Raw genomic sequence first — 21,007 nt, 5'->3', positions numbered from 1 at the left:
AAGGCAGGATCCCGGCCCAAACACCCGATGTAGAAGAGAGGCACTGAGAGATCGAAGCCATCCTGGGCGAAAGTGGGGCCCAGAGAAAGAAAGGGGTAGCACAAATCTCATTTCCCACATTGAAGACTCTCGGTTTTGACTCTAGTTCCTTCCGCAGACTCCAGGCCCGACCCCAAAGGAAATCAGGCCGTACCATTTGGCACTTTTAGGGGTGGGCGCCGATCATGGGCCAGTTCTGCAACGAGGACTCGCCTTCTCCGTTCCAAAAGTTTAGTAACCTGTATTATTCCAAATGTTCTCAAGAATGAGCCCCATTACGCCATTTGGGACTTTCAGCCCCCTGGAAGGGACCGGGGGTCCGGCAGCGCCCCCCCGCCCCCTAGCGTCTTTGGCACGACCGCGCCGGCGCGTAGGCGGGGCGGCCTACATAAGGCCGCCGCAGAAGGCGGGGCCGCGTAGTCCTCGCGGCGTCGCTGCTCGGCCGAGTCGAGCTCAGGTTGCTGGTCGGCCTCGGCGCGCGTGCGCGAACATGGCCTCAAACGGTAAGGAGGGCGCGAGGCGCCGGGGGCGCGCTAGCCCTGGACCTCGTTCGCGTCCTGCGGAGGAGCTTTCTTTTTTTTTTTTTTATTTGTCCGGAGGGCTGGGGGCGGCGATCGCGGCCGGTACTTGTCCGTAGCGCAGTGGCGGGAAAGCAGCGGCGAGGGCTGAAGGGGAGGCCCGTGTCGCCATCTTGTTTCCCTCTCTTGGGAGACATTCGCGCTCCCGGGGCGGCAGGCAGGCCTTCCCGGCGTGTGATCCTTTGACTCGACGCGAGGGCCGGGAGCGCTTTCTCAGTGAATTGGAACGTGAGACGAAGATGGATCTGCCTGTTGCCCGTTGGGCTTGGATTCCCTCGTCCCCTCCCCAGCCCGCCTCAGAGGCCCGCTTTGTCGCAGTGCTACATCCGGGCACTCGCCGCGCGCGCGCACGCGCCCTGGCATGCCAGCCCCTCCTCCTCCTCCGCCCCCGGCCGCGCGCGCGCTGCGGCCCCCTCGCCCGCCTCGTGTCGGCCCCGCTTTTTGTCGCGAGACCCTCGGCGGCCGGGCCGAGTCAGTCGCGCGTGCGCGTGCCCGCTGCGGGGCGCGCCCCCGAGGTCCTTTGGGAAGGGGCGGGCCCAGCTCGTTCCCGCCTCGATTGCCACGTGGCGGTGGGGCGGAGGCTCTGGCTGGGGGGGTCTTGCGCGCTCATTTAGAGATTGGGGCTGGAGGGGAGGGTTTGTACATTGAACTTGGGGTCTGGGGTCCCCTTCTGGGATGGGGACCAAAAGGAAAGACGGCCCAGGACCACACCCACATCCTCCTGGGCCTGCTGGGGTTGCATCTCTGGATCTCTATTGTAAAAACACCAGTGGAATCTCTTCTAGCCGCTGGCAGGGGTGTGAGCAGTTGAGGCTATCCTTTGGATGGTGATCTCTGCCCCTGGGGGTCGTAAGAAAGCCCTTCCCAGCTCCCAGAGGCCTCCCTCTGCAGCTCTCTGTGTCCCCCGCACCTTCCCAAAGCCAGGTGGGGAAGGGGAGGGGGTCCTGCATTGCGTGGAAATGGACTTGATCCTGTCCATCGGAAAGGGTGCTAGCTACTGGCTTACTTGCCCGTTGCTGGTTGCCTTCCTTTTTGGATCTTCTGTGTGTTCAGGAATGGCTGAGGGTTAATGCGATTTGTTTGTCTTTTTGCAGATTATACCCAACAAGCAACCCAAAGGTACGTGTCGTTTCCAGTGGCTGTCAAGCGGGGAGAGGGCAGGGGAGGCACAGGCATCGGGGTCCTGATGGAAATGTTTCCCTCCTCTCCAGTTATGGGGCCTACCCCACCCAGCCTGGGCAGGGCTATTCCCAGCAGAGCAATCAGCCCTACGGACAGCAGAGTTACGGTGGGTACGGCCAGTCGGCAGATACTTCAGGCTATGGCCAGAGCAGCTACGGTTCTTCTTATGGACAGACCCAGAACAGTGAGTACCTTACTGCTTGCCCTTCCGTGATGCTGCATTGCTGGGGAGTGAGCGAGTGGGGGCTTGAACTGGGCCCTTGGAAAGTTCATCTCTGAACCTTAAGCAATATTGATCAACACTTGAATGTTACTTGACAGCCCATGTAGTGCTGAAATGTCCCAGGCTTTCCTTTTGTTTATAGCCCTTATTTTTTCTTTTGGATTGCTCCTGGATATGCACTAAAAAATCAATCCTACTCTTGGTGGTGCTGGGGAACCATATAGGATGTACCCAAATCCCTATCTGCTGTACTATCACTCTGGCCCAGCTTTCCCAGTGTTTTGTTTTATCTTGGCTTATTTTTTTCCCCCCCTGTTCTTTTTAGTGCCAGTGGTTCCTGGGATGAAATTTTCTGCCTTGTTCTTTGTTAATTTCTGACCTTTTATTATTTTTTTCCCCTTTACACTTTTGGGTCATTCCTAACTGTTCAGGGTTTATGTTTAGGGATTACTTCTGGCTGGGCTCGGGGATCCTTTTGCAGTTGGGGATCCAACCTGGGTTGGCCACGGTGTGGCAAGTGCCTTAGTGTTGTGGTGTCTCTCGCCTTTGTACTTCTCTGGCCTTTTTTAAAAAATTGTTTTATTTGGAAAGATGAGAAAGTGACAATTTATAATTTGGAAGAGGGCTTTGCTCAGCTCTCAAGAGAAATAAGTGTGTATGGGTTGTATACCTAAAGGCAGGAAGTTTTCTTTCCTCTTGTGATTCTCCCACTTCCCGCAGCAATCACCTGTGCACAGTTCCTGCCACTGATAACCCGTTTCCCTTCTGCCCCTGCCTGCTTCTGTGCCTTTTCTCTCTCCTTTCTCTCTTCCCCTCCCTTTCCCTCTTTCCCATTTCCTCTCTTTCTCATTTCCTCTCTCTCTTCCCCTTCCTTTCCCTCTTTCCCATTTCCTCTTCCCCTTTCTCTCCCCTCCCTCTTCCTCCCATTCCTTCTCCCTTTCCCTTTCTCCCTCTTTTCTTTTAGACACTGGTTTGTAATACTGTTACTGAAGGAGTATCATGCATTACATTTATCCTTTCAGCATCCAGTTCTTTGACCCAGAGAAGATCATTTCCAATTGTCATTGTCATAGTGGTTCCTTCTTTGCCCTAATGATACTCCCCTATTCTTTGTGGCAAGCTTTCTACATTGGCTCTTCTGGCCCTCATCTCTATTGTTGCTTCATTTTAATACCATACTATCTTTTATTTATTATTTTTTTTATCTTTTATTTTTATCCCACAAATGAGTGCCATCATTCTATATTTATTTCTCTTTCTGACTTATTTCGCTTAGCATATCCATCCATGTATAAGCAAATTTTATTCATTTTTTACGAATAGCAGTGTAGTACCATTGTGTAGAGGTACCACAATTTTATTAGCCTCTCATCTGTTCTTGGGAGCTTGAGTTGCCACTTTCTGACTAGTGTGAATAATGCTGTGATGAATGTAGGAATGCAGAGGGCTTTTTCTATATTGTTTTTGGGTCCTTAGGATATATTCTTAGTAGTGGTATTGCTGGGTCATATGGAATCTCAATTTCTTTTTTGTTTGTTTTTTTTTGTTTTTGGGCCACACCCGTTTGACACTCTGGTTACTCCTGGCTATGCGCTCAGAAATCGCTCCTGGCTTGGGGGGACCATATGGAACGCGGGGGTGGGGTGGGGGGGGATAGAACCGTGGTCCGTCCTAAGCTAGCGCTTGCAAGGCAGACACCTTACCTTTAGCGCCACCTTCCTGGCCCCGGAATCTCAATTTCTATATTTTTCCCCAAAAAAATACCTGATTGGTCAACATTCCCACCAGCAGAGAATGAGTGTCCTTTTCTCACTCCATCCACACTAGCATTGGTTCTTATTGTACTTTTGATGTGTGCCTGTCTCTGGTGTAAGATGTTATTTCATTGTTTTGATTTGCATCTCCCTGATGATTAATGATGTGGGGCATTTTTCCATGTGCCTTTTGGCTGGCTGTATTTCTTTTTTTTTTTGGTTTTTGGATCATACCCAGTAGTGCTCAGAGGTTACTTCTGGCTCTATGCTCAGAAATTGCCCCTGGCAGGCACAGGGGACCATATGGGATGCCGGGATTTGAACCACTGTCTTTCTGCATGAAAGACATGCTATCTCTCTGGCCCCATGCCATCTGTATTTCTTCTTTGAGGAAATGTCTGTTCATTTCTTTGGGTGGGGTTAGATGTTTTATTTTCTTGCTGAGTTATATACCTTTTCTTTGTTTATCATAGATATTAACCCTTACTAGATGGATATTAGGTGAATAGTTTCTCCGATTCTGTGGGTAGTCTTCGTTTCCTGGTCCCTGTTTCCTTTGAGGTTGAAGAAGCTTCTTTGTTTAATGTAGTCATTCTGTTTGTCAGTTGTGTTTCATCCTTGAAGTGCCTTTAGTTTCAGTGTCATAGAGTCTTTTCCTCTACCATATGGATTCAGGTGTGATATTAAGGTCTTTTTAATCCATTTTGATTTGATTTTTGTGTACAGCATTAAAGAAAGGTTTGAGTTCACTTTTTTTGCATGTAGTTGACCAGTATTTTCAACACCATTTGTGGAAGAGGTTTTCCTTTTTCTTTTCCTTTTTTTTTTTTGGTTTTTCAGACCACACCCATTTGATGCTCAGGGGTTACTCCTGGCTAAGCGCTCAGAAATTGCCCCAGGCTGGGGGGGACCATATGGGACACTGGGGGATCAAACCGCAGTCTCGGATCTTTCCTTGGCTAGCGCTTGCAAGACAGACACCTTACCTCTAGTGCCACCTCGCCGGCCCCAGAGGTTTTCCTTTTTCACTTAGAATTTCTTGCCCTTTTATCACAGATTAATTGATTATTATAGCTAAGGGTTTGACTCAGGATATTCAAGTTTATTCCATTGATCTTAGGCTCTGTCTGTATTTCAGTATCATGTCGTTTTAGTGAGTACTGCTTTAAATTATGGTTTGATGTTAGGGAGTGTGCTGCCTTCCATCCTTTTCCCAAGGATTGTTTTAGCTTTTCTTTTCTTTTTTTTTTTTGGTTTTTGGGCCACACCCGTTTGACGCTCAGGGGTTACTCCTGGCTATGCGCTCAGAAATCGCCCCTGGCTTGGGGGGACTACATGGGACACCGGGGGATCGAACAGAGGTCCGTCCTACGCTAGCGCTTGCAAGGCAGACACCTTACCTCTAGCGCCACCTTCCCGGCCCCTGTTTTAGCTTTTCATGGAGATTTATTGTTTCATGAATTTCAGAAATGTTTGCTCTCTATCTTTGAAAAATGTCTTGGATATCCATATATATATTGTACATTGCTTTGGGAAGAATTGTCATTTTCATGGTGCTAGTCCTCGCAATCTATGAGCTGGGGATGTGTTTCCATATCTTCATGTCCTTTTTTATTTTTATTTTTTATTATTATTTTTTTTTTGGTTTTTGGGCCACACCCGGCGGTGCTCAGGGGTTACTCCTGGCTGTTTGCTCAGAAATAGCTCCTGGCAGGCACGGGGGACCATATGGGACACCGGGATTCGAACCAACCACCTTTGGTCCTGGATTGGCTGCTTGCAAGGCAAACGCTGCTGTGTTATCTCTCTGCTGTGCTATCTCTCTGCTGTGCTATCTCTCTGGGCCCTCCTTTTTTTATTCTTGAAGCAGTGTTTTGTATTTTTCTTTGTATTTATCTTTCATCTTTTTTTTATTGTAAGAATTTATTCAAGAGACAAAATTGATTAACATAATAGGCAAACTAACATAACATAATATAGTGACATAACATAACATATAATATAATTGATAAAATAATACATGTAAGTCAAAGAAAGTTTCTGATTAAAAACACATTTTTTTCCATAATGGCTTACATATTTTTCACAGTAGTATTTTAGGTACATATTAACATTGAGTCAGGGGAATACCCATCACCAACTATGTCCTCCCCCCATTCCAGTTCCCTTTCTACAACCCATATACCCCACCATCACCCCCCAGGCTGCTAGAGTAGGTGGACCCCTCTTTGTCTGGCTTATTATTAATGATCACATATCTGTTTGGTCCTATCTTTCATCTTTTTAGTTGGTTCTAAAGTACTTGATTTTTCTGGGACAGTGTGTTAGGGTGTTTGCCTTGCATGGGGCCAACACAGGATGAAACATGGTTTGAATCCTGGCATTCCATTTGGTCCCCTGATCCTGCCAAGAATGACTTCTGAGCACAGAGCCAGGAGTAACCCCTGAGCACTGCTGGATGTGGACCCCACCTCTCCCCCCCAAAAGAAAAACAAAGTACTTGATTTTCTGAGGCACAATTGTGAATGAGATTCTTTTTAAATACCTCTTATTATTTGTATATAGAAAAGTCATGGATTTTTGTGTATTTTGTAGCATAAGGCAGGAAGCTTTAATCTTTTGTTAAGGGAGATGATTTGCTTGAAGGTACTTGATGCCAGACTTATATATTACAAAATACACATGGAGGTAGGATTTGTCTCCAGTTCTTGAGGTTTATATAGCAACATATTTTATTATATTGTACACAGATGTTAAAAGGTCCTGGAGATACAAGAATGGGTGGGACAGAAGAGGTTGTAGTTACGAATTTGTTAGAAGTTGGATCATAAGCTTAAGTAGCAATTTTGATTAGTGATTTGGAAGGTTTTTTGTTTGCTTTTGAGCCACAGCTGACAGTATCAGGTTACTTCTGGCTCTGCACTCAGAAATTACTCCTGAGTGGCTCCAGAGACTGGGATGCTGGGGATTGAACTTGGGTTACTGTATACAAGACAATTGTTCTACCTGCTGTACTATTGCTCTGGCCCCTGGAAGTTTTTCTGTTTGATTTTTGAGCGTTAGTGTTGGGAGTTGCAAGTAGTGCCAAGAATCAAACCCTGGGCCCGGAGAGATAGCACAGCGGCGTTTGCCTTGCAAGCAGCCAATCCAGGACCACAGGTGGTTGGTTCGAATTTCGAATCCCGGTGTCCCATATGGTCCCCCATGCCTGCCAGGAGCTATTTCTGAGCAGACAGCCAGGAGTAACCCCTGAGCATCGCCGGGTGTAGCCCAAAAACAAAAACAAAAAAAGAATCAAACCCTGCTTCTGCATACAATTTAAGTGCTCAGTTTGTTGAGCTCTTTTTGACACTCAAGTTGTAAGAATGAGACTGGTGACAAGTATGGGTGGTCCTTATATAGAATGTAATGTTTTTTTTAATCTATAACCATTTTTTATTTATAGTTTTTGTGTTTTCTCTGTAGCAGGTTATGGCACTCAGTCTGCACCCCAGGGATATGGCTCTGCTGGTGGCTATGGCAGCAGTCAGAGTTCTCAGTCCTCTTATGGACAGCAGTCCTCCTACCCTGGATATGGCCAGCAGCCAGCTCCGAGCAGTACCTCGGGAAGGTAAGGGAGTCTTTGTTTCTGGGCTTCATCAAGTTGTGCTTGGGAGTGAGCGGTATCATGTTGTTTCTAGGCCTCATCAAGTTGTGCTTGGGGGCGGGGTGTCACTTCAAGGCTCATTGATTGGGGTTGTTGCTTCTGAAGGTGACCAGAGGGCCTTAGGTACTACATACACAGCATGTGCCCAGTGAGATCATCTCTGGCCCCTGCATAGGGGTCTTAGATGAATGATAAGGAATGCTGTGACCAAGGTTTTGAGGATTCAGGGTGGGGGTGGGGGAAGCAGTGGGCTTTGGGTTTAGAGAATGAAGTAGATTGACTGACATTTGGACATGCTAACATGCTGGTGTTATGTTTCTTTTACTTTCATTTCCCTTAGTTATGGTAGCAGTTCTCAGAGCAGCAGCTATGGGCAGCCCCAGAGTGGTGGCTATGGCCAACAGTCTGGCTATGGTGGACAGCAGCAAAGCTATGGACAGCAACAAAGTTCCTATAATCCACCTCAAGGTTATGGACAGCAGAACCAGTACAACAGTAGCAGTGGAGGTGGTGGAGGGGGCAGTGGAGGTGAGGTGTTTTAGCTTTATTTCATACTTGTTTTCCATTTCGGATTAATACTGTACTGCTCGGTTCTTACCTGCAAAGGGTTCTATAAAATCTTGATTCTTTCTTAGTTGTCTTTTCATTTCTATTGTCATTAGTTCCTTGGCACTGTTTCATTTTACTCCATACTTTTGTTCTGTCTCTCAGAGGTTTTTATTTTTGGGGGGGGGGCCACACCTGTTTGGTGCTCAGGGGTTACTCCTGGCTAAGCGCTCAGAAATTGCCCCTGGCTTGGGGGGGGGGGACCACATGGGACACCGGGGGATCAATCCTTGGCTAGTGCTTGCAAGGCAGACACCTTACCTCTAGTGCCACCTCACTGGCCCCTCCCTCCGAGTTTTTAACATAAGCATCTTTTCCTTTCCTTGCAGGCAACTATGGCCAAGATCAGTCCTCCATGAGTGGTGGAGGTGGCGGCTATGGCAATCAAGACCAGAGTGGTGGTGGCGGTGGCTACGGGGGAGGCCAACAGGATCGTGGGGGCCGCGGCCGGGGCGGTGGCGGTGGTTACAACCGCAACAGTGGTGGCTATGAACCCAGAGGTCGTGGAGGTGGCCGTGGAGGCAGAGGCGGCATGGGGTAGGTATCTTGTAAGCCAGGGAGTATTATCAGTGGGAAGTGAGAGGGGTTGCATGAACTCCCTTGAATCCCCAACCCCCAGTCCCTTAGTGCATGGTTGATCTTATTATACAGATTTATGAAGGCTTTGGGGGACAGTTACTGTTGCTCACCTATTTTTGCAATAATTGGAGATTGATAACTCCAACCCATACCTCTGAATAGAAACGAGTATTGATGTTTCAATCTTCAAAAAAAAAAAGGGGAGGGAAGTATGGGTGTGTATGGATTGGGGTCATTGATACTGTAGATAAGAAACATGGAACTAAAGACTTACTTCTCTGAAAGGGAAACAGATAACCTGCTCCTGGGAAATAGGAAAACTTGTTGCTTGTATTCCCATGTGTCCTCTAAGGGAGTTTTTACTGGTTAACCTGACTTCAGCTTCCAGGAATGGCTACTCTCCCTGTATCTGTAGTCACTTGAATCCACCTTCCACCACTTTGATTTATGCTAGTTTGACAGTAGTGATTTTATATGCGACTTGGTTTCTGGGTCTGTCTGACTGAAGAGTGCAGACCTTTCATATTAAATCATGCTTGACAGTGGTTCCCCATCTATTTTCCCCACTGTCCTTGTTCCCCTGGTTACTTGTCCCAACTGGACCTTTCTTTCCCACTGTAGTTGATTTGAAATAGTAAAACCTTAGATTTGATAGAATTTGTCAGATCTGTGCTATAAATGGACCTATCTTGCCCCTGAAAGGGCTGGAGGAATGTTATTTTTTTTGGGGAAAAAAATTTTTTTTCCAAGTTGGTATGGTAAGTAAGTATTCAGAGGTGGGTGGGGGCAGTTTCAAAGACCATACAAAAATAAGGAAAACACTGTTGTGTGTGTGTGTTAAATGCAAAAACTTAAGAAAAAAAGAAAAAGAAAAGAAAAACAACTGTTATGTGACTGTTAACTTGCTCTGCATTTTATGTGCCACAGGTATGAAAGGTGACATTGCAAAATACTCGGCTCTTCTCGCAGTGTAGAAGGGGTGACCCCGGGAGTGGGGGGAAATCAAAACAGCTCAGTAGTCAGATAGGGCCTAGCTAAGTTTGTCTTGCTTTCTGGGGAAATTGCCTTTGGTTTTGACTTTTTATGGAATGGGATTGGGTCTGCTTGCTGCTTTCAAAGCAAAAAACCATAAAAATGTGTTCAGGGCTACCCCAGCCTGGTGTGCATTGTCTTCTGGGTAAAGTGGGGCAGAGGGTAGGGTTTTTAAATCAAGTACTGGGTTAGCCACTTGCGACAAGAGGAAAACACATCTACTACATCTGAAGAAGGACCAAAGAAAATTGGGTCTTTTTTAAATTTTTTCCAGAGGAAATAGATTCATAAACTTTTAAAGCAAAATCCTTAAAACCTGTGTCTGAAAAATTGCACACGAGAGTGTGACATGTTCCAAGGTCAGACAAGGGGTGATCAGGAAGGAGAACATTTTAGTAGCCACTTGTATCTTTCCCCAAAACACCCACCCATGTTTGGGGACTGTTAAAACCAAAAAAACAGCCCTTTTGTAGCCGTTGGAAGCTTCATGTCCTTTCTTCTAACTTGTCTTCTCCAGCGGAAGTGACCGAGGTGGCTTCAATAAATTTGGTGGTAAGTGAACAGAGTTTCCAAAATTCCCAACTCCCAGCAATGCTTTGTCTGATTGTTCATTTGCAGATGTCTTAGTGTGTTTTAAGTGTCAAAGGGTTTTGAAGTGTCCAGTACCACCTCCAGAAAGGGGTGGGGTAGAATGCCACCTACTGTTAGGTGTGTGCCGAATGGAGGCAGGCAGGGGTAATACTCAGTCATCTGGTACCAAATTGGTTTGACCCAGGTTATCAAGAGGTGTGTAGTAGGCCTCTGACAGTGTTGCCACACCTGGCACTTAGTAACCACCATTATAAGAAACTGGAGAGTGTGCTGGAACACGTGGTGCCAACTTGGCTTTAGAATTCTTTTGATCATTGTGTCTAAGGCTAGTGTGTGTGTGTCTGTGTAACAACCTCGAAATGTCTTAATTCTGGAAGAGAGATGTGAAATAACTGCCCTGCCCTGAGGATGGTGAAGTTGGTATATGTTTCTATATTAAATGCTGAAGGGTATCAATACATTTGAAATTTTACATATAAGTATTTAACCTCAATCCAGATGGGCAAATATAGAAACTGGATCTGGGAAGAAAGGTGTGGACTTCAAGAAAGGTTGAGAGCATGTGTGTGGCTCATGGGAAATAATCAGATCTTAAACAGCACAAAATGAATTTGGGAAAATTTGAGAAGTCTCCCAGTAAGCTGGAACTTTTCTGGTTTGGTTAACAAAAGGTTTCTTGAAAGATTTGTCTCAACATTTTAAGCCAAAGGCTTGGGTTCATGATTTTTAGGTGTCATTGAGTGTGGGTACAACATTTTATGGTGAATTGAGATAAACTTTGGTCAGAGATACGGTCTCTGGGGGAAAAAAGAGGCTGCATTAATGGAAATAAGGTGTCTGGTCTGTTCCCTTGGGGGATGCTTTAAAAGATATAATAGTCATTATCTTATGTTTTTATTTTCACGTGGTTTTGGGAAAACAACATGGTTTTAAGAATGGTTTTAAAGACAAAATTAAAAATTGTTCCACAAGGGATGTGTTTTGGTGTTTGGAGAAACTGGATGGATGCACATCACATTGCTGGTAGTGAGCCCATTTCTCTGTGGCGTGAGAAAATAGGGCCAAGCTCTGAGTTGGTTTGGTAACTTCACTTGGTCTCCTGCCGGCTTCATCTTTCCAACCCCCAAATCTGCTGAGGACATTTTCCAGCCTGAGCTGGGGAGGCAGCATTTTCTCAAGTGTGGAATTGTCCCTGTGGGGACTCAAGTTACATAGAAAAGCCAGCTTGTGTCTTTTCCAGCCCTGCCTGGGATTTTCTCTTCTGGGTAGCCACCCAGGCCAGGGTTTGGAGTGAGGTTATAAGCTCTTCTTACCTGATATAAATGATAAGAGTTTGAATTTGGTGGTAATTATTTTTATCCTTGTTTGTGTTTATCCTTTGACTAATGACACCTCTTTCCTTGTTTTTGTTTTTTTGTTTTGTTTTTGTTTGTTTTGTTTTTGTTTGTTTGTTTCTTTTTTCATGTTGCTTAAGGCCCTCGGGACCAAGGATCACGTCATGACTCCGGTGAGTCCACCTGTGGCACAAGAGTATAAGTAAACTGTTAGTCACAGCTTTTCTTGGATGTACTTGGAACTTTGGGTAATCTGGAAAAGAGCATATTGGGTAGAGGAGAAAAATGAGCTAAAGGCAATTGAGGTGTAATTCCAATAGTGAATAAGCTTAGGAATCAGAACTACTTGATAAATGGTTTTCTCTGCTGGCAGTATATAGTAGGACTGGGAGAAGCCTGAAAAGCCTGTCTATTTAATATATCTAGAAATGCTGATATGTTTGTGGGTCACACATGATCAAGTTAATGACAAAAGGTAAAAATACTTAGTGTTTCTTTTTCGTTTTTTTTTTTTTGTTTGTTTGTTTGTTTGTTTTTGGGTCACACCGGCAGCGTTCGGGGGTTACTCCTGGCTTTATGCTCAGAAATCCGCCCCTGGCAGGCATAGGGGACCATATGGGATGCTGGGATTTGAACTACCGTCCTTCTGCATGAAAGGCCTTACCTCCATGCTATCTCTCTAGGTCCAGTGTTTCTTTTTTTGTAGTTGAGTTTCAGTCATAAAAAAGAAAACCTCCCCTAACGAGGGCATCTCCATCTTTCTCCAACCCACCTGTATTCGAGACAGGCAATCTATTTCTCTCATTCACTGCCATTGGCATGATAGTATATTATTTCTCTAACTGAACTCACCACTCTTTGTGGTCAGCTTCATGTTATGCCGGTCGTTCCAGTCCTCAACTCTACTGTCTCTGGGTATTATTACAATAATGTCTTTAATTTTTTCTAAAACCCACAAATGAGTTGAGACTATTTTGTGTCTGTCTCTCTTTCCCTCTGACTTATTTTACTCAGCATAATAGTTTTTATGTACAATTGATATACAGGATGTATAGAGAAATTTCATGACTTTATTTTTCCTGATGGCTGCATAGTATTTCATTGTGTAAATGTCCCACAGTTTCTTTCACCACTCATCTGTTTTTGGGTATCTGGGTTTTTTCCAGATTCTGGCTATTGTAAATAGCGCTGAAATGAGTACAAGTGTCAAGAGGGCATTTTTGTATTGTATTTTTGTGTTCCTAGATTATATCCCTAGGATTGATATAGCTGAATCATGAGAGCTCAATGTCCAGTTTTTTGAGGAATCTCCATATTGTTTTCCATAAAGGCTGGACTAGACTGCGTTCTCACCAGTACTTAGTATTTCTAGAAGTCATTGGAATATCATGCTTTACTGTGATGATGAACTTTTTGGTTTTTAGTCCACACCTGGGGTTGCTCAGAAATTAGTCCTGTTTCTGCATACAGGAATCACTCCTGGAAGGCTGAGACCCTATTGGATGCAGGAATCAAATCCTGGTGTGCTGTGGGCAAGGAAAATGCCCTACCTGCTATGCTATCTCTATGGTTCCTGAAGTTATTTATTTTTTTATTTTTATTTTTTCTGAAGTTATTTTTAACTCCAGTTTTTTAAGGTCTTTGATCATTTCCCCTGGTTCCTTTCCTTGCCTTCCTAGTATATCTTTTGATCATAAATTTTTCTGTATTAGATTATGCAAAATAATGTTTTTTTTTGTTTTGTTTTTGGGTCACACCCGGCAACGCTCAGGGGTTACTCCTGACTGCTCAGAAATAGGCCCTGGCAGGCATAGGGGACCATATAGGATGCTGGGATTCAAACCACCGTCCTTCTGCATGAAGGGCAAATGCCTACTTTCATGCTATCTCTCCGCCCCCACAAAATAAGTTTTAAGTTTTAAGTTGACAGTGGTCTAGTTTGCTATGTGTATCTTGGCAGTTGATGGATTTTGTTTCAAAGGTTGCAAAACTAGACCAGTGAAATGGCTCTTACGGACACAAATAGAAAAGATGTGAATTTAATTTGCCTTATTTAAAGTTAAATTACATTGGTCTGGGGCCGGAGAGATAGCATGGAGGTAAGGTGTTTACCTTTCATGCAGAAGAATGGTGGTTTGAATCCTGGCATCCCATATGGTCCCCCCGAGCCTGCCAGGAGTAACCCCTGAGCGCTGCGCTGCCGGTGTGACCCAAAAACCAAAACCAAAACAAAACAAAAAGTTACATTGGTTAGAAGTTCTTTTTTTGGGAGGTGGGATACACTCATTGATTCTCAGGTTACTACTGGCTCTGCACTCATGAATCACTCCTGGTGGGCTTGGGGGACCATATGGGTTGCCAGGAATCAAATCCAGGTTGGTCATGTGCAAGGCAAGCATCCTACCCACTGTACTATCACTTTGGTCCCTGGTCTGTAAGATAGTAAAATAATAATCTATTGGGTTTTTTTGACCCACATCTTGCCTCGGAGTATTTTTCTTTGATCCTGATTGTTTGGAATATTGGGAATTAAACCCAAGCCCCAGCATGTAAAATAAGTGTTTTTATACTGTTTATTCTGGTCCATTTTTTTTTTGTTCTGGGGCCACACCTGGTGGTGCTCAAGTTTACTTATGGTTCTACACTCAGGAATCATTCCTAGTGGGACTTACGAGTATCATGGGATGCCAGTGTTAAAAATGGGTTGACATCGTGCAAAGCATGTGCCCTATATCTGCTGTATTATTTCTCTGACCACCCCCTAAATTTCTTAGAAGGTTAAATATTGAAAAGGACATTAGGGCCCAGAGCGATAGCACAGCGGTAGGGCGTTTGCCTTGCATGCGGCTGACCTAGGACGGACCTGGGTTTGATCCTTGGCATCCCATATGGCCCCCCAGGCCAGGAGCAATTTCTGAGTGCATAGACAGGAATAACCCCTGAGTGTCAATGGGTGTGAACCCAAACCAAAAAAAAAAACCAAACAAGCAAGCAAACCAACAACAACAACAACAAAAAAACACCCTTTATTTTTGGCTATAGCTAACAATACTCAGGTCATTCCTGTGTCTGGGCTTAGGGACCATACGAAATACTGGGGATTGAGCCCAAGTTCAAGCCCTTAAAAAAGAAAATTCTTTTCTATTTTTCCTTGGTATTTGTCTTGCTGGCACTTGGGTTACTTCTGTCTTTGCACTCCAATTCTTTTTTTTTTTTTTTTTTTTTGGGGCCATACCTGGCGGTGCTCAGGGGTCACTCCTGGCTGTCTGCTCAGAAATAGCTCCTGGCAGGCACGGGGGACCATATGGGACACCGGGATTTGAACCAACCACCTTTGGTCCTGGATCGGCTGCTTGCAAGGCAAACGCCACTGCTATCTCCCCGGGCTCCTGCACTCCAATTCTTGGCAGGCTCGGGGCCCACATGGGATGTCAGATTGAACCCTGGTCAGCTGCTTGCAGGGCAAAGGCCTTTGCCAATGTGCTAAAGCTCTGGTCTTTTTTCTCCTCTGGTCCTTTGAAGCAAAATAGTCATTTTTTTTCTTGCCACATGGATGATGCTAAAGGGTTATCCTGATACCGCCTGCACACAGGAATCATTCTTAGCAGTACTCAGGGAATCATATGCAGCAGCAGGAATATAACCTAGCTTGGCTGTGTGCAAGGCAAACACCCTACCATCTATCACGTTTCCAGCCCAAGAACAATTAGGCTTTTTTTTGCCACAGCTGGTGGCCCTCAGCGGTTATGGCTCTGCGCTCAGAAATTGCTCCTGGCTCCGGGGACTAAAGGAACACCGGGGATTGAATTTAGGTCTGTCCTGGGTCAGCCATGTGCAAGGCAAAAACGCCTTACACACTATGCTATGCTCCGGGCCGAAAAGGATTTGTAAAGCTAGATACTAAGGGACCAAAGAGATAGCATGGAGGTAGGGCATTTGCCTTGCATGCAGAAGTACGGTGGTTTGAATCCCGGCATCCCATATGGTCCCCAAGTCTGCCAGGAGCGATTTCTGAGTGTAGAGTCAAGAGGAACCCCTGGGTGCTGCCAGTTGTGACCTAGAAACCAAAAAATAAAGAGCCGAGTACTAATTTTTTTTCTCTCTGAGTTTGGGGAGGTAAAGCTGAAGAGCTGAAAGAGCATACTTTGGATACTTGAGTCCTCGGTTGGATTCCTAGCCTTCCACTGTACGATCTAGCATTTTAGCATTTTTCTTTTTTTAGTGGGGCCACAGTTGGTGGTACTCAGTAAGGACTTTTTCCTGATAGAACTTGGTACTCTTACGTATGTTGAGGAAAGAATTTGGGGTAACCATATACAAAGCCAGCTCATCAATCTCTGGCTCCAAGAGCAACTCTTAGTTTAGTGATTTAGGGAATCTAATCCAGGACTGTTAAATGTGAGATAATGTGTTCTCTGCTCTGCCATATCCCTGGCCTAGCAGGTTTTATTAGATTGAGTCACTGTTTTTTGTTTTAACTTTGCTTTCTCTCTCCATATTTACTATTTCCACAAGCAGAACAAGATAATTCAGATAACAACACCATCTTTGTGCAAGGCCTGGGTGAGAATGTTACAATCGAGTCTGTGGCTGATTACTTCAAGCAGATTGGCATTATTAAGGTACTTGTGGAGCAGAGTGCTTCTGGTCTGTCATTGTAGGGCTTTAGACTATACGCTGCTCACATTTTGCAAAAAATAACCGAATGATTTAGTAAAGTACGATTTGTGAGGGAAACAAGTCATGTCCTAAATGTTTGAATTGGATGGTTTAATTTTTAGTTTTCTTTAATAAAGTGGGAAACCATTGTAGTTGAAGACTTTCAACTTAAAAGTAGGAGATTGTTAGTAAGAAAGAGGAACTGAAGTATGTTTATGATAAGCCTCAGTTTCTGGAGGAAGAAGGTGGGGAGTGGGAAAGGTGTTTTATCCTTAAGTCTGATGTTAGTTATCTTGCTCTCTTTAGACAAATAAGAAAACTGGACAGCCCATGATTAATTTGTACACAGACAGGGAAACAGGCAAGCTGAAGGGAGAGGCAACGGTATCATTTGATGATCCACCTTCTGCTAAAGCAGCCATTGATTGGTTTGATGGTATGTATAGGAATATTTTTGGGTTGGGGATATAGAGTAGCTAGCCTTGGGAACAGGCTACATTTTGAAAATACTTTAGACAATTATAAATTATTTTGTTTTTTCATAATGTGTTCAGACCTTATTAGATTGAAATATGTAGTTACAGGAAGCCAGCCTTCTTGTTTGTACTATCCTAGGTCCTCCTTTATTGGGGCCAGAGTAATAAGAGTTAACCCTTGAGTAACACTGGGCATGATCCAAAAATAAAAATGGAAAAAGGTCTGATCATCAAAAATGCCAAAAAGCTAGTACAGGGGCCGGAGAGATAGCACAGTGGTAGGGCACTTGCCTTGCTTGCAGCTGACCCGGGACAGACCTGGGACAGATCCTGGCATCCTGTATGATCCCCTGAGCACCGTCACTGGGTATGCTCCCCCCCCTCCCCGCAAAAAAACCCCAAACAAAAACTCTCCTTTTTCTTTAGGTAAAGAGTTTTCTGGGAATCCTATCAAGGTCTCTTTTGCTACTCGTCGAGCAGACTTCAATAGAGGTGGTGGCAATGGTCGCGGAGGACGAGGGCGAGGAGGTGAGGGACCACTTTATTCTGCTGGTATGGGAAAGGTTAGGGCGAGCACTGTTGGGATGGGAACAGATGCAAGTTTGTGTCTACATTAGGACCAATGGGCCGTGGAGGCTATGGAGGTGGTGGCAGTGGCGGTGGTGGCCGGGGAGGATTCCCCAGCGGAGGTGGTGGTGGTGGAGGACAGCAACGCGCTGGAGACTGGAAATGCCCTAACCCGTAAGTGAAACTTAATTTTGAAAATGTGTACCCCATGGGGCCGGAGAGTTAGCACAGCGATAGGGCTTTTGCATGCACGCAGCTGATCCTGCATGCATGGAGGTTTGAATCCTGGCATCCCATATGATCCCTGTGCCTTCCAAGAGTAGCCCCTGAGCGATAATCAGGTGTGACCCAAAAACCAAGAAAAAAAAAATAAAAGAGTTGTGTGCCCTTATTATAATGGTTGTGTGTTTTCCAAACACTGGGTTGGGGCATAATCGACAGATTGAAGTTGCCACGTCAAAGAGGTATTTGAGTGGGTTTGTCTCAGAACCACCTTCTCTAATGAGGCTTTAGTTTCTTGACAATGAAGTCACAAGAGTCTATTTCTAGGTGTAGATTTTGTGTACTCCAAACTAATGGTCTTTTCTTTAGGACATGCGAGAACATGAACTTTTCTTGGAGAAGTGAATGCAACCAGTGTAAGGCCCCTAAACCAGATGGCCCAGGAGGGGGACCAGGAGGCTCTCATATGGGTAAGAAATAATTGTAAGGGCCGGAGAAATAGCATGGAGGTGGGGCGTTTGCCTTGCACGCAGAAGGCCGGTGGTTCGAATCCCGGCATCCCATATTGTCCCACGAGCCTGCCAGGGGCGATTTCTGAGTGTAGAACCAGGAGTAACCCCTGAGCGCTGCCAGGTGTGACCCAAAAACCAAAAACCAAAAAAAAAAAAAATTTTAGTAATAAAATTATAAAGCCCTAGATTTTGGGATATGAGACAGTGTAGTGGGTAGCATAATCTGGATTTGATTCCCAGCACTACATGATTTGCCTGACCCTTCTGGGTATAGCCTCATAGGCTCCTTGGCACCACTGCGGTTGGTACCCTGGGTAGCCCAAGAACTGTAGGGCCTGAATAACATATTTTTGGGCCCTTGCACTGAATCATGAATCATAGGGAGGTCAGAGGATAAATAGCAAGGGAGGGATTTAGAGGATATAATGATCTTTTTTTTTTTTCCTAGGGGGTAACTATGGAGATGATCGTCGTGGCAGAGGAGGCTATGATCGGGGTGGCTACCGAGGCCGTGGAGGGGACCGTGGGGGCTTCCGAGGGGGCCGGGGTGGTGGGGACAGAGGTGGTTTTGGCCCTGGCAAGATGGACTCCAGGTAAGAAAGCTGATAAAAGACCACAAAAAACATTGGGGAGGAGGGTGGGTGGGTTGTGAGATTTTGTTAGGAAAGTGGTTTCATTTTGATGGGTTGGTTGGAATGAGAATGTAGCCAATATTTGGGTAAAGGAGGGGAGGAAAATTACTTTGGAGAGAACTGCTTGTAGAAATGGAGACCTATCTTGGTTGGGAACTGGGCAACAAGCCAGTTTTGGGATGTGAGGGTAAAGAGGTGGTGATTTGGACCTAATGGATGCTCTTTCTTACAGGGGTGAGCACAGACAGGATCGGAGGGAGAGGCCGTATTAGCCTGGCTTCTCAGGTTCTGGAGCAGCTTTTCTTCCTGTACCCAGTGTTAACCTTCATTTATTTTGTAACCTTCAAATTAGTGATCACCCACTGGTTTTTTTGTGTCGGACTATGTAATTGTAACCATATCTCTGGTTCCCATTAAAAACCATTGTTTTAGTTAAATATTTCTCTTCCCCCTTCAACCCATTCTCTGCTGGAGGATTGATATATGCATCAGGAATGTGGGGAGCTTTCCTCTTTTAGGCATCCTGCTGAGTAGGAACTGGAATAAAAGTGTTTGGCACTTGCTTAGGGGAGAAGAGGTCAAGTAGTATCCTTAAACTAGAGATATAAGTCCATATGAGATGGGGCAAAAGTAGGATGTGCTACTCAAAATTTATTCAGCTTGAGGAGCTTACCACTTATAAACTTAAATTTAGTTGGCGGGGGATGGGGGAGGCTAGTGGGTGGGGCTAGGATTATGCCACACCACATGGTGCTCAGGTTCTATTCCTGGATTTGTGCTTAGATGTGACCCCTGACATTGCTGTATGATACGGAGCATTTGACCAGAGTTGTGACAGGGCAAAGAACTAATCCCTCTGTATTAGCCTTTTGGTTTTTGGGTCACATCCGGTGGTACTCAGAGTTTACTTCTGGCTCTGTGCTCAGAAATAGCTCCTGACTGACACAGGGACCATATGCGATTGTGGGATATGAACCACCAAACCATACCACCAAACCATAGTACTATCTGTCCTGGATCATCTGTGCAAGCAGACGCCCTACTGTGCTATCTGGCTCCTGGATAGCTTTTTTGTATTCGCTTTTTGGAACTTTTTGTGATGAGACCTTTTTTTGTTTTTGTTTTTGGATGACACCCAGCGTTATTCAAGGGTTACTTTTGAATTATTTCTGGCAGGCTCAGGAGACCATGTAGAATGTTTGGGATCAAGTCTAGGTGGCTGCGTGCAAGGCAAATGACCTACCTGATTATAGCTCTGATCTTATACCATTATATATATATTTTTTTGTTTTGTTTTGTTTTTGGGTTACACCTGTTGGCGCTCAGGGGTTTCTCCTGGCTCTGCACTCAGAAATTGCCCCTGGCAGGCACGGGGGACCAGATGGGATGTTGGGAGTCTAACCTGAGTCCGCCTCAGGTCAGCTATGTGCAAGGCAAACGCCCTACCGCTGCTGCGCCATTGCTCCGGCCTCTGTCTTATCCCTCTTTAGTGTGTGGATTATTTCCTACGTCGACATTTCCTTCCAGACCCATGCCTCTCTTAATGTGACACATGTTCTGGCTTTGGAACTTAAGGCTTGATTTAACAGCCATGTGTAAACCCTACCTGCTGTACTGTCATTCCAACTCAATTTTATACTTACTCCACTATTTTTTTTTGTTTTTGTTTTGTTTTGTTTTTCGGGCCACACTCATTTGGTACTCAGGGGTTACTCCTGGCTAAGGGTTCAGGAATTGCCCCTGGCTTGGGGGGCTCCATATGGGATGCTGGGGGATCGAACCTTGGTCCTTCCTTGGCTAGTGCTTGCAGACACCTTATCTCTAGTGATACCTTATCTAGCGCCACCTTGCTGGCCCCTCCACCAATTTTTTTTTTTTTTTGGTTTTTGGGTCACACCTAGTGGTGCTCAGGGGTTATTCCTGGCTGTCTGTTCAGAAATAGCTCCTGGTAGGCACAGGGGACCATATGGGACACCTGGATTCGAACCAACCATCTTAGGTCCATGATTGACTGCTTGCAAGGCAAGCACCGCTGTGCTATCTCTCCGGGCCCGCCTCAACTAATTTTTATTTTTGTTTTTTTTTTTTTTTTTTGGCCACACTCAGTGCTCAGAAGTCGCTCCTGGAAAGTTTGGGATGCTGGGGATTGAACCTGTCTGTCCCAGGCTGACCGCATGCAAGCAAAAGTCCTACGGCTGTGCCATCACTCTGGCCCCAACTAACCTCAAGAATTTTATGCTGCCTCTGCCATTATGGAAATTTTTTTCCCTCTGGCCCTGTGAAACTTGTGAAAAAGGAGCTTTTGGGAGCCAGAGTGCTAGCACATTGGGTAGGATGTTTTCCTTGCACACGGCCGATCCCTGGCATACCATATG

The 21,007-nt window shown here is 45.3% G+C and overlaps 1 protein-coding gene across 2 annotated transcripts; it reads left to right on the top strand.

Moving 5' to 3' along the window:
• The first annotated feature begins 467 nt into the window (after positions 1-467).
• FUS (FUS RNA binding protein) lies at positions 468-19,069 on the top strand. Of its 2 annotated transcripts, none has more exons than XM_049789160.1 (15): positions 468-542; positions 1,712-1,736; positions 1,829-1,983; positions 7,245-7,386; positions 7,763-7,950; positions 8,358-8,565; positions 10,157-10,191; positions 11,705-11,737; positions 16,083-16,186; positions 16,530-16,659; positions 17,126-17,227; positions 17,317-17,440; positions 17,858-17,958; positions 18,449-18,593; positions 18,865-19,069. In XM_049789160.1, exons 1-15 carry the CDS (start codon positions 530-532, stop codon positions 18,902-18,904), a joined length of 1,545 nt encoding a protein of 514 aa, XP_049645117.1. In that variant the 5' UTR covers positions 468-529; the 3' UTR covers positions 18,905-19,069. The 2 variants fall into 2 exon arrangements, with proteins under 2 accessions (XP_049645117.1, XP_049645116.1); XM_049789159.1 differs by having other exon boundaries at positions 7,242-7,386.
• Positions 19,070-21,007: the final 1,938 nt, after the last annotated feature.

This window comes from Suncus etruscus, chromosome 15 (assembly GCF_024139225.1).
Source record: "Suncus etruscus isolate mSunEtr1 chromosome 15, mSunEtr1.pri.cur, whole genome shotgun sequence".
In the NCBI taxonomy this organism is placed as follows: Eukaryota; Metazoa; Chordata; class Mammalia; order Eulipotyphla; family Soricidae; genus Suncus; species Suncus etruscus.
This window is presented reverse-complemented; position numbering and strand designations above follow the sequence as displayed.

Excerpts from the sequence above, each read along its gene's own strand:
- FUS (XM_049789159.1), top strand. Across the intron at positions 1,984-7,241 it reads TTATGGACAGACCCAGAACA|CAGGTTATGGCACTCAGTCT; the intron begins GTGAGTACCTTA and ends TTTTCTCTGTAG. Across the intron at positions 7,387-7,762 it reads CCGAGCAGTACCTCGGGAAG|TTATGGTAGCAGTTCTCAGA; the intron begins GTAAGGGAGTCT and ends CATTTCCCTTAG.